The sequence below is a fragment of the Streptopelia decaocto genome (assembly GCF_964273445.1).
Source record: "Streptopelia decaocto genome assembly, chromosome: 10".
In the NCBI taxonomy this organism is placed as follows: domain Eukaryota; kingdom Metazoa; phylum Chordata; class Aves; order Columbiformes; family Columbidae; genus Streptopelia; species Streptopelia decaocto.
In genome coordinates, this window is record NC_138665.1 from 188,273 (window position 1) to 202,937 (window position 14,665).

General features: G+C 63.5%; 2 protein-coding genes across 4 annotated transcripts; both read right to left on the reverse strand.

The window, feature by feature from the left end:
• Positions 1–551: 551 nt before the first annotated feature.
• SASH3 (SAM and SH3 domain containing 3) lies at positions 552–6,620 on the reverse strand. Of its 3 annotated transcripts, none has more exons than XM_082061860.1 (8): positions 6,434–6,620; positions 3,966–4,061; positions 3,551–3,700; positions 3,334–3,478; positions 3,109–3,254; positions 2,747–2,953; positions 2,286–2,436; positions 552–2,171 (listed from the first exon to the last, which is right to left on the reverse strand). In XM_082061860.1, exons 1-8 carry the CDS (start codon positions 6,485–6,487, stop codon positions 1,984–1,986), a joined length of 1,137 nt encoding a protein of 378 aa, XP_081917986.1. In that variant the 5' UTR covers positions 6,488–6,620; the 3' UTR covers positions 552–1,983. The 3 variants fall into 3 exon arrangements, with proteins under 3 accessions (XP_081917986.1, XP_081917985.1, XP_081917984.1); XM_082061859.1 differs by having other exon boundaries at positions 552–2,168; positions 3,334–3,481; positions 6,434–6,618; XM_082061858.1 differs by having other exon boundaries at positions 3,334–3,481; positions 6,434–6,618.
• A 720-nt stretch (positions 6,621–7,340) lies between these two features.
• XPNPEP2 (X-prolyl aminopeptidase 2) lies at positions 7,341–13,512 on the reverse strand (the record flags this gene model as incomplete). The annotated part of the gene is made up of 21 exons (XM_082061549.1): positions 7,341–7,574; positions 7,795–7,893; positions 7,991–8,067; positions 8,234–8,293; positions 8,504–8,608; positions 8,728–8,797; positions 8,947–9,007; positions 9,148–9,219; positions 9,286–9,363; positions 9,446–9,555; positions 9,660–9,749; positions 9,942–10,137; positions 10,530–10,611; positions 11,167–11,268; positions 11,381–11,527; positions 11,634–11,720; positions 11,839–11,943; positions 12,145–12,208; positions 12,297–12,407; positions 12,528–12,601; positions 13,467–13,512. 21 exons carry the CDS (start codon positions 13,510–13,512, stop codon positions 7,365–7,367), a joined length of 2,046 nt encoding a protein of 681 aa, XP_081917675.1. The 3' UTR covers positions 7,341–7,364.
• Positions 13,513–14,665: the final 1,153 nt, after the last annotated feature.

Sequence of the window (14,665 nt, forward strand, 5' to 3'; positions counted from 1 at the left end):
CAGCTCTCCATCCTGTACTGCAAGTGCTGGGTGCTTTTGTGCCTCCCGTGGTGAGTGGGTGGCAGGTACAGGATGATGTCCTGCTTCTTTCTCCATGATGCTCCTGCCTGGCAGCGCGAAGTTGCTGCTTCTCCTTCCCTGGCTGCCTGGGGCTCTGGCAGCAGGTTCACAGTTGCCCTGCAGCTGCCCCTGCGGGCGCTTCCCAGGGCAGGAGCTCTGGGCTCCCACTGTCAGCGGGGCTGGAGCCACCTGGCTCATTGCCAACCTGCCCCCAGGCCTGGCCTGTTCCTCTGGGGCAGGGGCTTCCTGGGACAGGCCCCAGGCTGCGGCGCCTGGCCCCACGCACGCCCCGCCAGTGGTGGGACCACTCTCTCCTTGCCCACCCACCCCAACTTGCTACTGACCAAATCTCAAACTCCTTGTGAAAAAGTGTATTTTTTTGTTTGTTTGTTTTACTGATCTGTTTTCTAAGGTGATGTCTCGAGTGCTGCCTGCTCGGACCATCATGGGTGCTGACTGCACCTCTGGTTCCTGTCTGCTCTGTTCAGGTTCTCTGTGAAGGAAGTCGGGGGTAGGGTGAGGGTTGGGGGGGTCTCTTTTTTTTTTTAATTTTATTTTTAAAACAATGAAGGAAACTTAATTGGTTTGCAAAATGGCTGAGCTGTAGCCTCTGCCTCTGTCTGTGCCTCCTCAAGCCAGCTGCCTTTTTCCCCTTCCCTCTGCCTTTCCAGCCTCTACATCTCACACTTCCAGCATGTTTTATCTGTGTTGTCTTATTTGCGTCCTGCTGTCCCCCCAGGGTGGGTGGAAGAGGGTCCCGCTGGGCAAATGCTGCAGCGTGGGCTGACTGGGTGCAGCTGGGGAGCATCTGGGGGAGCTTGCAGTTCCCTGCAGCTGCTGCTCCCTCCCTGCACCTTCTTGCAGGTGGGAACCAGGCTGAAGGCTGGAGCCAAATAGACTTGCATGCTTTTATTGGGACTGAGCACAAAGGAGCAAACTGGGTGCCCAAAGGCTGATGCTGCAGAGCAGGGGCTGGCCGTGTGCAGCAGTGAGAGCTGGGCTGAAGGGGGCTGGGGTAGGTACTCCCAGCTGGGGACCAGCCTGCTTGGTTGGATTGCCCCATGCTTCCATATGGCTGCCTTCCCTTACCTGCTGCTGCCCCAGCTCCGGCTGGAGGCTCTGGGGGCCCTGCCTGGGCTGCCGCTCCCCCGCCCCTTCCTGGGGGCTGCTTTGGGGGCACCTGGCAGTCTGGGAGGGGCTGTGCAGCCTGTGCCAGCCTGACCCCCCTGAGCCCATCTGCCCGTGGGGCTGCAGTGCAGCTGCTCCAGCTCCCTCTTGTAGCCCCCCTGGCCAGGCCTGGTGTCAAGGTGTGGGCAGCCTTTGGGGCTCCCCTTGAGCTGCGGGGGGGGGCTTGCAGTGCCCTTCTGGGCTGCTCTCAGCTCAGCTGAGCCTTTCCCCCTACAACCCAAATGTCCCAGTGAACCTTTCCCTGCCTACACTGGCGGAAGGAAGGCGGTGTGGGTGTCCCCCGATGGTGTGGTGCTGGGCTTGGTGGGGCCTCTCACACCCTACTGCTCAGCACAGGGTTTACTCCAGCCCCATCTGCTGTGGACCTCCCTGTCCTTGCAGGTTCCTGTATATTCAGCACAGCAGATGAGAACTCTAGGAACAGCTCTTAAAGCTTTGGATAAAGTGGGGCAAAACCAGGCCAGAGACATCTCAGTGGGGAGCGCGGTGCCCCAGCGTGCCCGGAGTGCCCATGTCTGGGCAGTGGTGCGAGGCGGCGCAGAGCAAAATGTCCTGGGGGCAGCAAACGGGGCAGCCTCTGGGGCTGGGAGCTGAGCTGCCGGCACCCTTGCAGTGCAGGGCATCCGCACCAGGGCGGTGGGGCTCACCCCTTTCCCCCGTGCGCAGCCATCCCTGCCAGTCCAGACCCACAGCCAGGGTCCAAGTGGGAAGCAGCTGTGGGCTCTGCTCATGGGCTCAGGAGGACTCTACCAGGGAGAGAGCCTGCAGCTGCCCCTCCGGACCCCCTAGCTCAGCCTCATCCCGGCTGCTGTCTAGGGTCTCCGATCCCTCGAAGCAGCCCGAGTCCCGGGGAATGTCTCCCTTGAGCTCCGAGGGTGAAGGCTGAGCTTCAAAGCTGTCACCTTCCTCTGGCTCGCTCGCTGCTGGGGGAGATGAGATGTGGCAGGAGCAGACAGCGAGGCTGCTGACGGGGCTGCCTGGTGCGTTACCAAGGGCAGCACGGGCTGTCTCCCCCTGCCACCCCTCCCAGCTCTTACTGTCGTAATCCAGGAGGAGCTCGGCAGCGGTGAGCAGCTTGGTGCGGTGCTGGGGGTCCGTGATGTTCAGCTCGATGAGGTGGGTCTCCCGCAGCTCCTTGAAGTCCTCCAGGGTCTGGTAGCCGTTCAGCAGCAGGGTGGAGGTGTGCTCCTGGGCGGGAGGGCAGCAGAGCGGTGAGCTGAGCACAGCGTAGCTCCCCCGAGCTCTCCCTGCCGGGCCATTGCTGCCAGCTGTAATGGCTCCTGCCTCGGTGCAGATCCCTGGCAGGCATCTGCCCGAGCATCATCCAGAAAAGCCCCGTGTTTCCCCTCTGCCCCCTGGTGGTGCTCAGACACGAGGTGGAGGGACCCGTGGGGATGTGGGGCAGCGAAGGGCTGCTGGGGAGCTGAGGGTGGTCCTTCTGCTGGCACCCTGGGCTTGTGTAGGTACCACTGTCCTCCCACAGGCTCCCGTCCCCTACCTGCAGGTTGATGCGCTCCAGCAGCTCGTGGAGGGTCTTGGGCTTGAGCCGCTTGCTCTTGCCAGGGCCCCGGCTCTTGCGGGCAGGGGCTGACTCCTCGGGGATGATGTCCACGTAGATGAACTTGAAGGAGCCCACCCTGTTGTTGAGCAGCCCGGTCCAGGTGCCCACGGGTGGCTTCTCAATGATGCCGATGATGTCCCCTTTCTGGGCCGAGGGACATGGGGGTGAGGGTGGGTGTAGGCTTGGGGATGGCTGGGGAACACTCCCTCAGGGGTGTCCCCAGCCACCCTCCCTCCCCAGGGCACGCGCCCTGGTCCTGCCCTTCTCCCCAGCCCCGGGTTGGCGGTGATGTGGCTCACCCGCAGTTTCAGCGAGTCCTTGTCATAAGGGCTGGGTGTGAAGTCTGTGTGGACGCGGGCACGACCGCAGAAAGGGCCGGTGTAGGCTGGGCCGCTCTCCTCCAGCCGCAGGCTCTCCCGGTTGCTGGGGCTGGAAACGTCGCTGCCTGGGGGGGACAGGAGTGGGGTCAGGATGTGCCCGTGGATTGTGGCGAGGGGCCCGGGTGCTGCCAGGGCCAGGCTCACCGCTGGACAGCTGGCGGCTGATGGACGGGTGCCCGTCTTCCTCCATCTCCAGGTAGGACAGGGGCAGCTTGTCATGGCTCGGCTCCTCTGTGCTGCTGCCTGGGGACAGGGGGCACAGGGACCCCTCCTCCTCCTCCATGTCTCCCTGCTGGGGGGAGCAGGGTCAGGCCAAGGGAGGGGGAGTGGGGAACCACCCCCAGCCTGGGCCCCTGCTCACCTTCCCCTCAGCGAGGGCTTTCACAGCCATCCTGCCCATCTTGCGGTTCATGGTGCGGGAGATGACGGCCCGCCACTTCTTGCCCAGCTTCATCCCGCTGCTCCGTGCAGCATTGTCAGCGCCGGTGCTGCTGGGCTCATCCTCGGGGATCTGCCGTTGGGATGGAGAGTGAAGGCAGAGCCCGCCCGCCCCCCCGGGCAAACCTCAGCTGGGTCACACAAGACTCTGGGGGAGTGAGACCCCAAATGCTGCTGGTGCTGGAACCCCTGGGGCTGCCCCATGGCACATTGGCCATTAGAGGACCAGGAGTTTGGGGGAACAGGCTCTGAAAAGGGCTGTGCCTGGTGGGAAGGTGGTCCTGGGGGAGCAGGATGTGGCAGGGGGTGCTGTTGCCCTGCGGGGGTCGGACACTCACGTTCTCCTCCAGGTTGAACTCTGTCTCGCTCGGCACGGGGGAGCTGACTTTGGACTTGGCAAAGTCCTTGAAGCTGCTGGAGCGCTGAAGGGAGAGCTGGTGGACACAGAGAGAGGTGAGGGCTCCTCCCTGAGCCCTCCTGCCCAGCTCCCACTCTCCTTTCGGCAAGCCGGAGCAGACCCAGGGTGACACTGATGCTTGAAGAGTTTTTTGGCTGGCACAGCCTCACCCTCCCTGCCCACACTCGAAGAGCCATCATGTGTTGTGAGCCTCACAGGGCCTGGGATGTAGAAACCCAGCGTTGCTCTCAGTGCACGTGCAGTGGCTTGGCATGGAGTTCCCAGGGCCGTGGCTGCGCCACACGGTGCAGCTGCCGGTGAGCAGCACTGGGAGTCTCTGCTCCGGCACCCGCTGTGGCTGCTCCAGGGCCGAGCCTGGCAGCGCTGCGTGGGAGCAGCCGGGACCGCACCGTGCGGCTGTCGTGGCACACGAGCTGAGTGCTTGCTGGGAAAACAAAGGGGCTCTGCAACACAGCCCCTCTGCTCAGCACCCCCCTGGAGCCTTGCTTGTCCTGCTCCTGTACCAGCCGTGCCCTGGGGCAGCCCCTCCCTTCCCTGCAAGTGTCTGACAGCTAAAGGCTGTTTTCAGCATGAGTGCTGCTGTGACCCTGACTCTGCCCTCATGTTTGGCTCCAAGGCCAAAAGTTGCCCATGTTTTTTGCATGCAAACATGGTCCCATAGCCCACATAACACCTCACCAGCAAGCTCAGTCTCACCTTTGTGCCAAAGACACCGATGTGGGGTTTGGATTTTGGTCCCAGTGCAACCCTCCACCTCTTCCAGGCTTCCCTGTGTCCCCTGCCTGTCTCTCTGGCTCTCCTTCCCTCCTTCCTCTCTCTGTGCCCTCAGGTGCCTGTCCCATGTGGGAAGTGTTTCCCCGTGCTGGGAGCACCCTTGGTGCCAGCCAGGGTGCCCCCATGGCCACACAGTCCTGCGTCTCCCTCACCCGGGATGCCCAGCACCAGCACTGCCGTGGGAGCTGGCTCGCGTGCCGGGCCGGGACAGCTCAGCGCTTGGCCGCTGGCACGCTCACAGTTCACACCGTGGTGCTTGGTTTTGCCTCCACTGCAAACACAATCTCCTTTCTCAAGTTACTCTACCCGCCCCAGGATCCTGCTCGCACTGGCGGCTGCGGCACTTCCCGGCCCCTGCACCGCCTGGCCCTGCTCACACACTGCCCTGCACCTTCCCCTCCTTCCTTTTATCAACTTGACTGAGCATCCTTTATTACTCGGTTTTGCCATTTTCTTATAGAGGGTTGGTTCAGACGAGGGAGACCCAGGTCCATCCGCACCGTGGCTTTACTTAGCATGAACAGCTCAGCTGGTGCGTCCATACAGAGGAGATGCCGGCGGTTTGCCACACTCCAGCCCAGCAACCCTGAGCCCATGAGACCCAGGTGACTTGAATGCCTCAGGTCTCTCCCCCTGCATCCTTCAGATGAAACAGCTCCCTGTCCATGTCCCCCACAGCCAGGAGAGCTGCAGCATTGGCAGCTGCCCTGGAGCTGGAGGAACCAGGAGTGCAAGAGCAGCTGTGGAAAGCCTGGCTGCCAGGCCCCCAGGGAGCACGGCAGCGAGGGGGAAGTGAGAGCAGCAGCTGCGGCTGGGCAAGAGCAGGGGATGCCCGGCGGGCCCACTGGGTCACCCCCAGCACAGGGCGGGGGGCTTCACACAGATTTCCCCCAGGAGCTTCCCAGCACAGAGGAGCGGCCGTGGCCTGCAGCCCTGCTGGGATGTCTGCGTGCCGTGGGCAGGACCATGGCACCAGGCACTGTCTGTGTCCCCCACCGGTGGCTCCAGCCCTCCAGGTGGGGTGGCATGGGATGGCGTATGGCCCGGCTGTGGCAGCAGCTCTTTGTGAGGCTACGGTGCTGGCAGCCGGTGCTGCCGGTGGCTCCCAGCCCTTGGCACGGCGCTGCTGGCGGAAGCCACCAAGGCACGTGACGGAGCTGCAGCCTCGCGCTACCTCGACCGCAAACACCTTGCTGTGCAGGCTGGGAGCTGCGCGCTCAGCACCGCCGCCATCCCCCTCTCGGCAGGAAATGGCAGGCAGCCACCCACACTTCAAGGAGGGGGAGCCACTGCCCCCCAGCAGAATCCCATGGGTCCCACCAGCACCCCGGTTTGCACCCACGCTGAGCCTGCGGGTGTGGATCCCAGCGGGCTGCAGGGCGTGGGGCAAGGTCAGGACCACGCACCAACACGGTCACGGTGGCCAGCAGTGGCAGGCGCTGACTGCTGGCAGTGCTGGCCCCAAGCCCTGTGGGACTCAGCCCCACATCTGTCCCACATCTGCCCCAGCCCCGGCACCACGTTGTCCGTGCTCGGCATCCCATGGGCAGCCCAGACTCAGCTAGTGCTGAGCACACATGGAACCCTGGGCAGCTGGACACCACTGGCGCTCACCTTCCTGTGTCCTGGCTCCTTCTCACCGGCGTTGGAGGGCTTGCGGCGCAGCATGGTGCTGTGGCCGGTAGCAAAGGTGCAGCGTTTGGGCAGCGTTTGGCACAGCACGTACCGAAACGCTGGCACTGGGGCCGGGAAGCACACAGGAAGCCAGCGGTCACATGAGAGATGCTCGTAGCGACGCGGCTCAGGGTGGCTGGCGGGTGCGCAGGCTGGGGCAGGAGGAAGGAAACCCTCCACAAAGCTGCTCCCCTGCCCAGGGCCCCTGGGGCGGGGTGCCTGCCTGCACCCTGCCACCCCGCTGTGATGCTGCTGCCGCTTGGTGATGCTGCTGGTGGGCACCGCGTCCCCCCATGCAAAGGTGAAGGTTGCCCCGCTCCCTGTGCCCACGCATTCTCCCTGCCAGCGCAAGATGACCAAGCCCTCTGTGTAACACTGGGTCCGGGATGTCCCCTGCACCCACAGGTCCTCCTGGCCGGGCGTTGAGCCCAGTGGGACGTTGCCATCAGCACCCCGCTGCTGGCACCCACGGGCAGCCGAGATGGCCCTGGTTGGGCCAGCTGACCTGAACCGTCTTGCTTCAGTTCCTCCATCTCTTGTCCCGAGAATTAAAATCTGCCTTGAATCTGCCTCCTTGCTGCCGGTACTGGCTTGTCCAGCTCAGGGCAGCGCAGACAGCATGGGCAGAGTCATGTGTGGGACCCAGGGCCATGTGGGGCCAGAGCCCAGCCCCACAGCAGGCAGTGAGGCGGCGGGCGGGCTGGCAGCACGCAGGGCCGCCGCGGCAGGGAGCGGCCGTGCGCAGGCACCCGCCGGTGTTGCTCATGTTTAATCACAAATGAGCAAGTAGAAAACAAAAAAAAAGGAAGTGAGCGACAAGGAGAAGAAACAGCTACAGCAGAGAAGAGGCTGGCGTGGGGCCAGCACAGGGTCAGGCCTGCAGCCCAATGAGCAGCGTGGAGAGGAAGGATGTGAGGGCCAGCATGCCCGTGGTGGCGGTGGCGGTGGTGGCGGCGCTGCCCAGCGGGAAGGGCTCCGTGCTCCTCTGCAGCCAGCGGTGCTCCTCCTCCAGCTGCTGCCGCTGCAGCTCCGGCCCCACGCGTGCCCGGATGGTCTCGTAGTAGGTGTTCAGGTACCTGATCTGCGGCCAGGCGTCACGGGGAACTGGGGGTCTGCCCCAGCTGCCTGCACCCCGTCACTGCCCGCATCTCCCTTGTACCCTCTTGGCCCTCCCCATCCATTTACCCTGTTGCTCCTCTCCATCCTTCCCTGTCCTGGCCCCATTTACCCACCCTAACCTCATACCACCATCTTGGTTTTCTGCTACGTCCACCCCTCAGCCCCCTTCGCTCTCCCTGTACCTGCTCCGGTGACAGGAGGCTGAGGTCAATGAGGTTGCGGTCATAGGGCACCAGTGATACCACCTCGAAGGTCAGGAAGGGCTTCTCGCCGCTCTGGTGCTGCCGCAGAGAGGTGGTGTTGGGGGTGCCCCCACCCCTGGCCTGGTGCAGCCCACTGGTGCCGTGCCACCCCTGCAGCCCATCCCCGTTGCACTACCTTGGTCTGAGCCTCCACCACAAGGGCAACATCCTCAATGCGGATCCCAAACTCGCCGTCCTGGTAGTAGCCAGGCTCTGGGGGCCGGGAAGGTGCCTGGTGAGTCCCAAGCCCAAGCATCTCCCCCAGCCCACCCCACCCTAGAGGGGCCAAGAGCTCCATGTCTCCTCCCTGGCCAGACTCTACTGCCCAGGGACATCTCTGAGAGCCCAAGGCTCTGGCCAGAGCAGTGGGCACACGTACCAATGGAGGTGAACATGCCAGCTGTCAGCGGCACGTTGTTGGACTGGAAGCCCACGGGCCCTGCAGGGGACATGGGTGGGTTACAGCTCCTGGAGATGGTGTGTGCTGTGGGGACAGCTTGACAAAGACCACAGCACCCTCCAGATAGGGTGACATCTGCCCACAGCAAGAGGCTCAGCTGGGCCATGAGAAGCCCCAGATGGACCCCTGTCCTTGTCCTTTCCTCCACAACTCAGCCCATGTCCCCTGTGCTGGTGCTGCAGCACCTACACTCATGGACTGAGAGGAAGTTGCCGATGCCATGGCCAGTCCCGTGGCCATAGTTGAGTCCCACGTCCCAGAGCGCCCGGCGGGCAAAGGACTCCACCGTTCTCCCTGGGGAATGATAAGGTAGGACAGGGCCAGTGAGGTGAGGGCTGTCCCCTGCCCTCCTCCTCCCCATGCCTGGGGGCCTGGGCAGGGCTGAGCTGCCAAACGCCTGTCTCAGCACCCACCTGCCGTGTTGGACGGGAAGACGAGGCGGGACAGGTCAATGTTGCCCATCAGCACACGGGTATAGGCTTCCTACGAGGGGCATTGCAGGGGGACTGAGTGTGGTGGTACCTGCATGCCACCCACGGCACATCCAGCCCTGTCTGGGACCTTGGTGCTGAGTGACACGGGGGGACCTGGACACTGCAGGGGGCTGCTGGGTGGCGTGGCGGGACTGCTACCTTCTGGAGTGGGGTCGGCACGCCCCAGTGCACAGTCCGTGTGATGTCTGTTGTCCCATCGCTGCAAAGGGGGGACACGAACAGAGGCAGTGAAGCACCAGTGCTGGCCTTGGAGCCCCCTGCCACCACGTTGCAGCAGGGGCATGGTGCGGGCATGGGGGGCTGTGCAGTGCTGGGCGGTCCAGGTTAAGAACTACACACAGATATTGCCCGCCGCTGTCCAAAAGGTACATCTCATCCACAGACAGCTTCTGGCTGCTCCTGTTGGAGGGGCTGCGAGAGGAGGGGGGTCAGACCCTGCTCCCAGCCTCCAGTTGCCCGCTCCCCACCGGGCCATACCTGTAGTGGGCCAGCGCTGCGTTGAGCCCGCTGGCAGAGATGGACTGGAAGCTGGGCCCGCGGCTGTGCTCCTGGGCCCTGGAAGGCAGCAGAGAGGGAGCTGCGGGGGCTGTCTGGCTGCCCTGCACCGGGCAGGGGGGGCCACATCAGCAGTACTGACTGGCGGAGCATGTCGATGTGCTGTGCCCCCGAAAACTCGTCCACCTGCCCCTGAGGGACCATCTTCTCCAGCCACAGCAGGTGCTGGATGACAGCCACCGCGTCCCGAACCTGGGGGTGGCACAGCAGCAACAGGGGAGGGGGCATCAGCACCCCGCTTCCCCCAGCTGCCCCCCACTGCTGCTCAGGACTGCAGGGACAGGGACAGCCCTTACGTGAGCGGCTCGCAGCATCTCCTGTTCCTTGACATTTTTCACAGCCTTGGCCAGCATGACGGGGGAGTAGCTGTCCTCCAGCAGCTTCTCCTGCAAGGGCAGGCTAGGGGTGACATGGCCAGGCACAGCCCCCCACCCCTTCTGCCCCAGGGACAGCCATGGCACCCCCTGCACCCCCATGTCTCAGTGGCACAGGTCCGTCCCCGAGCCCAGCAGGACCCAGGTTACCCACGGCCCGGCTCAGCAATGCCGGTGCTATCTCCGGCATGCGGTGGTGCCCACCTGGGGGATGACACCGTAGAGGCCGTAGGTGGTGTACTGGGTGCCCAGCCAGATGGTGACATTGCCGTGGGCATAGAGGCGGAGGTGGACAAGTGCCTGACTGTAGTCCTGCAGCTCCACGCACAGCGGCCCCGGGCAGTCTGCCCGCAGGGACAGCTGTGCCGCAGCCGTCAGCCGCAGCTTATCCACAAACAGACTGGGGAAGGAGGCGGGATAGGGTGGGCACAGCTGTGGGGTCGGCCTGCTGCCCCTGGCTTCCCCCAAGCCTGACCATGTTGTTGAGACTTCGAAGGGGGCTGGCTGGGGGGCTCAGAGGGGATGCTGGGCTGGGGATGGGGGGTTGGCCTCAGGCTGTGCTGGGTGAGAGGGTGCTGCACCCCAGGGTGGGCTGGAACGGTTGAGGCTGGACCTGGGAATGATGTGAGACTTGGAGGGGACAGGCAATGAGGCTCGGCACTGCAGGATGTGATGGGCTCTGGGTAAGGGGCCAGCCGGGCTGAGGGAAGGGTCCCATGGGTGCTGGTGCTGGAACAAAAGCAAGGAAAGAGCCCCATCTGTGCCCTTTGCCTGCAAGGAGATGCCACCTACCTTATGCTGGTGTTGGTCAGCAGGGTGTAGGCGTAGAATACAGGAGTGTAGGGGATGTCATCTCCACGGAGGTTGAAGAGCCCTGCCAGGAATGAGACCTCTGAGCCTGCGTCTGCCAGCTGCCCTCCTACCCCCAGGGCTCTGAGCCCATGGCTCTCACCACGGCTCTCACCACGGCACACACCATGGCTCCCACCATGGCTCCCACCACGGCTCCCACCATGGCTCCCACCACGGCTACCACCACGGCTCCCACCACAGCACACACCATGGCTCCCACCACGGCTCCCACCACAGCACACACCACGGCTCCCACCACAGCTCCCACCATGGCTTCCACCACGGCTCCCACCACACCACACACCATGGCTCCCACCACAGCTCCCACCATGGCTCCCACCGTGGCTCCCACCACAGCACACACCATGGCTCCCACCACAGCTCCCACCATGGCTCCCACCATGGCTCCCACCACGGCTACCACCACGGCTACCACCACGGCTCCCACCACAGCACACACCATGGCTCCCACCATGGCTCTCACCACAGCACACACCATGGCTCCCACCACGGCTCCCACCACAGCACACACCATGGCTCCCACCACGGCTCCCACCGCAGCACCTCGGCTACTCACAGGCTGTCTCCTCCAGCCCTGACAGCAGCACAGCTGTGGGCCGTCGAACGTGCTGCTCCATCTGCTGCCGGATCCCAGCCACCTTCTCCTGCCAGCTGCTCCCTGGAGGGCAGTGAGAAGCTGGCTCAGCTCAGGGACCACCACGGATCCCCAGGCTGGGGGCTGCTGTGGGTGAGCATCTGCACAGCAGCCTCAGAGACAACGATGGTCGTACCTGTGAATGCTGCCGGGAGGCTGTAGATCTCACCGGAGGGTGGAGGGGGTCTCTGGTCACCCCACGCTTGATCCACAAGGTTGGTCTCGATGGGCAGCAGGGTCCTGCCAGAGCCATGCAGAGCTTGGCTGTAGCTGTTCCAGGTGTCTGAGGTGGCAGGGGAGCAGCTTACAGTTGGGGGCACCTGGCAAATCCACACCCAAGAGCTGCCCTCATGTTGGGAAGGGTCACCCTGTGTGATGGCCAGCCCTACCGATGGAGAAGAGGAAGGGGTCCAAGCTGATATTCCCCCCAACAGGAACTGCCTCCATGATCCACAGTCCTATGGACTCGATCCATGCTGCAGGAGAGAGCTGGGTGGCACCGCAAGGAGCCAAGTCCCGGACCACACTGAGCCCAGACGAGTGTGTCCTGGGGGTGGGAGGATGCAGCAACCCCCCAACCTGCCCCCCACTGACTTGTCCTCTGCAACTCCCAGTTGCAGTCCAGCTGCCGCTCTGCCTGGGTCCAGTAGCGGCTGTCGGTCCAGAGCGCGGCCTTGTCCTGTGTGACCACACCGGTGCCTGGGACAGGAGTGGGGGGTCAGGTGTCACCTTTCCCCCCTCTCCAGGTGGCCAATGGGGACCCCCAGGGATTCCTGGCCTGACCTCATGTGTTGAGCAGGACCATCCCCTGCCCTGAGGATCCCCAAGGATGGGGACCAGCAGGCAGCTGGGTGCTGCCCCCCCCGAGCAGGGAACCCAGGGCGGCGAGGATGCTCTCACCTGCAGAGCCCGTGAAGCCGGTCAGCCAGCCCAGCCGGGAATCCCGCTCCGCAATGTACTCACTCTGGAGCCAGGGGCAGAGCCGTGAGATGCAGCTGCGTGCAGCGGCCGGGGACCCCGTCCGCAGGGGCGCGAGCAATCTGCTGCCTTACCATGTGGGCGTCCGTGGAGGGCACGATGTAGGCATGGACACCGTGGGCTCGCATGGTGCCCCGCAGAGCAGCGAGCCTTGCTGTGGTGTTGGTGGCAGTGGATGGCAGGTACTGGTGGCACAAGGAGACACGTGCTGGGGGGTGCACACCAGCTGCAGTGGCGGGACTACAGGGGGTGACCCCATGCGGGGTGTCTCAGAAACAGGTAGGGCTGGTCATGGTGGGGCTCACCGGTGGGTCTGCAGAGCAGTTCCGGACATCAGTCCTGGTGGAGACAGCCTGTGGTGGCTGGCCTGCAGCACAGCCTGGGGATGTGGGGACACCCTGAAGACTCAGAGTCCTGCTCCAGCCCAGAGCCAGAACTGGGGCAGCTGTGACTCTTGACCCCAGCCCCAAACATGAAGCCAGACAGTTTGGGAGCTTTTTTGCAAAAAACAGTGTTTCTAGCCCCAGGAACAGTGGGTGAAACCCAACACCATTAGCCAGCTCAGGAGGAAGTAAATGCTGCCAGGCATGGCCAGCGCTCATGGCACGCCTGGGGACAGGCTCCGGGGTGCAGTGGGATCATCACACGGTGCAAACCGTGCCTACTGTGCCTGGGAACCAGGGAGGTGGTTGGCAGAAACCAGCCTTGAGCATCCCTGCCACTGCGGCTGCTGAAGAACCTGGCTGGCAACCAGGGATGTGCCCTGGCAGGACCTGGCCTCTCCCTGCTGCTGCTCTGCACCTGCTGCCACCACCAGCACTGCTCTGTCACCGCTGCAGTCTGTGGGCAGGGACCTGGTTCTTCATCTCGGACCAAGGGCACCAGGCTTGGGTCCATGGGGCAATGGGAAAATGGGGCACCCTGAGCAGAGTGTGGCCTTGGGTGCCTAGCTGCTGTGTCCCTGGGAGCTGCTCCTTACCCGTCACCACCCCAGAGCTCATCCCTGGGTCAGACAGGTAGCATTAGCTCCTCTCAGCAGCCGGGCTCCCCTGGCCTGGGGCAGTGAGGCAGGAACAGCAGCACAACCAGTCTCCCTGTGGGCAAACCCACCCTTGCTTCACCCAAAGCTGTGGTTCAGACTGCTGACATCCCACGCTGGGAGCAGCCTGGGTCCTGGGGGTTCCCAGGATGTGGTGTCCCTTGGAGAGCCTACCCCACTCCCCAGCCCAGCCCCTCTGACATACCGTGGAGCAGGAGCACCCAGGCTGCAGTCCACTGTGGGAGGTGCATGGCTGCTCTGGGGTGCCCAGGGGATGTTTCCCCAGTGCCTCGGGTGAGAGGTCCCTCCTCCTGTGACTTTGCCCCAGGGGTGGAGGGATGATGGATAAGAGAGTGAAGGCAAAGAGAGTCAGGGGGAGAGGGGGCAGAGGGCAGTCCTATGCATTGAAAGTGAATCGTGCTGCTAAATAAAAGTAAACATCAGCACGAAGTCCAAAGATCCTTCCAGAGCAGGGCTGGGGCTGTGCCAGCTCAGCCTGGCACATCTCAGCTGCTCGGGGTTAAAAGCAGAGAAGAAGGGGCTGCTCATGCTCTGCTCCTCTGTGTCCCCAGCAAAACCTCCATTCCCTGGAGCTGTGGAGGGCTGACATGGAGGCCCCTGGGGTGAGGGCGCAGAATCCTCAAGCCAGCCCTCTCCTCCAGCAGGACACAGAGTGGTGCGGGGCATCCTCCTGGGCACGGCTGCAGCGGCCCCCACCCCAGTGCCCGGCGGGACCCCCAAGCTGGGGCTGGCAGAGACCACTGGTGGGAGCAGGTGGAACTCCATGGCAGTTGCCGAACAGCAGAGCTGTCATGGGGAGGCAAAAATGTTCTTCTTCCCTAGAGCTCCAATGTCATGAGCAGGGCTGGGAGCTGGCCATTGGCAGGGCCAGTGGGGAAGCCAGAGCACCGATGAAACACCTACCCCCATTTTTGGCTCCTGCAGATGACTGTGTGCCCATTACACATGGTTTTGCATCCCCTGGCCATGGCTGGGCCCCTAATATATTTACATGACTGTTCTTCCACTGCAGCTCTAGTAATGTGTTCGGCAACCTTGCACAGACAGGCTTTTTACCTCGGAAAAGCCAGTCAGCACGGGGGACCTCGTCAGTGCCCTTACCATCGCACCTCTGTGCCTTTGTGCCAGGCACGGGCACCTCTGCGCCCCTTTGTTGAGAAGATGTGTCAGTATCCAGTGGGCGTGAAGGAGATGACCACCCTCAGCAGTGAGCTCTGAGCTAGCCGGGGATGCCTATGAGCAGGGCAAAGTGTTGGGCATGGGAGAGGAGCAAGGAATGGCACAGGCAGCATTATGCTCACTGATGCCTCTGGTCTTCACGCCGGCTGTGGGTCCCACGTGCCTGCAGACGCTTTGGGTGGTGCAGGAAGAGCCCAGGTGCTC

Coding starts and splice junctions, on each gene's coding strand:
- SASH3 (XM_082061858.1), bottom strand. CDS start 6,487: ATGCTGCGCCGCAAGCCCTCCAACGCCGGTGAGAAGGAGCCAGGACAC. Junction 3,255..3,333: donor CAGCCGCCAGCTGTCCAGCG/GTGAGCCTGGCC, acceptor TGTCCCCCCCAG/GCAGCGACGTTTCCAGCCCC. Junction 2,954..3,108: donor AGGACTCGCTGAAACTGCGG/GTGAGCCACATC, acceptor CCCTCGGCCCAG/AAAGGGGACATCATCGGCAT.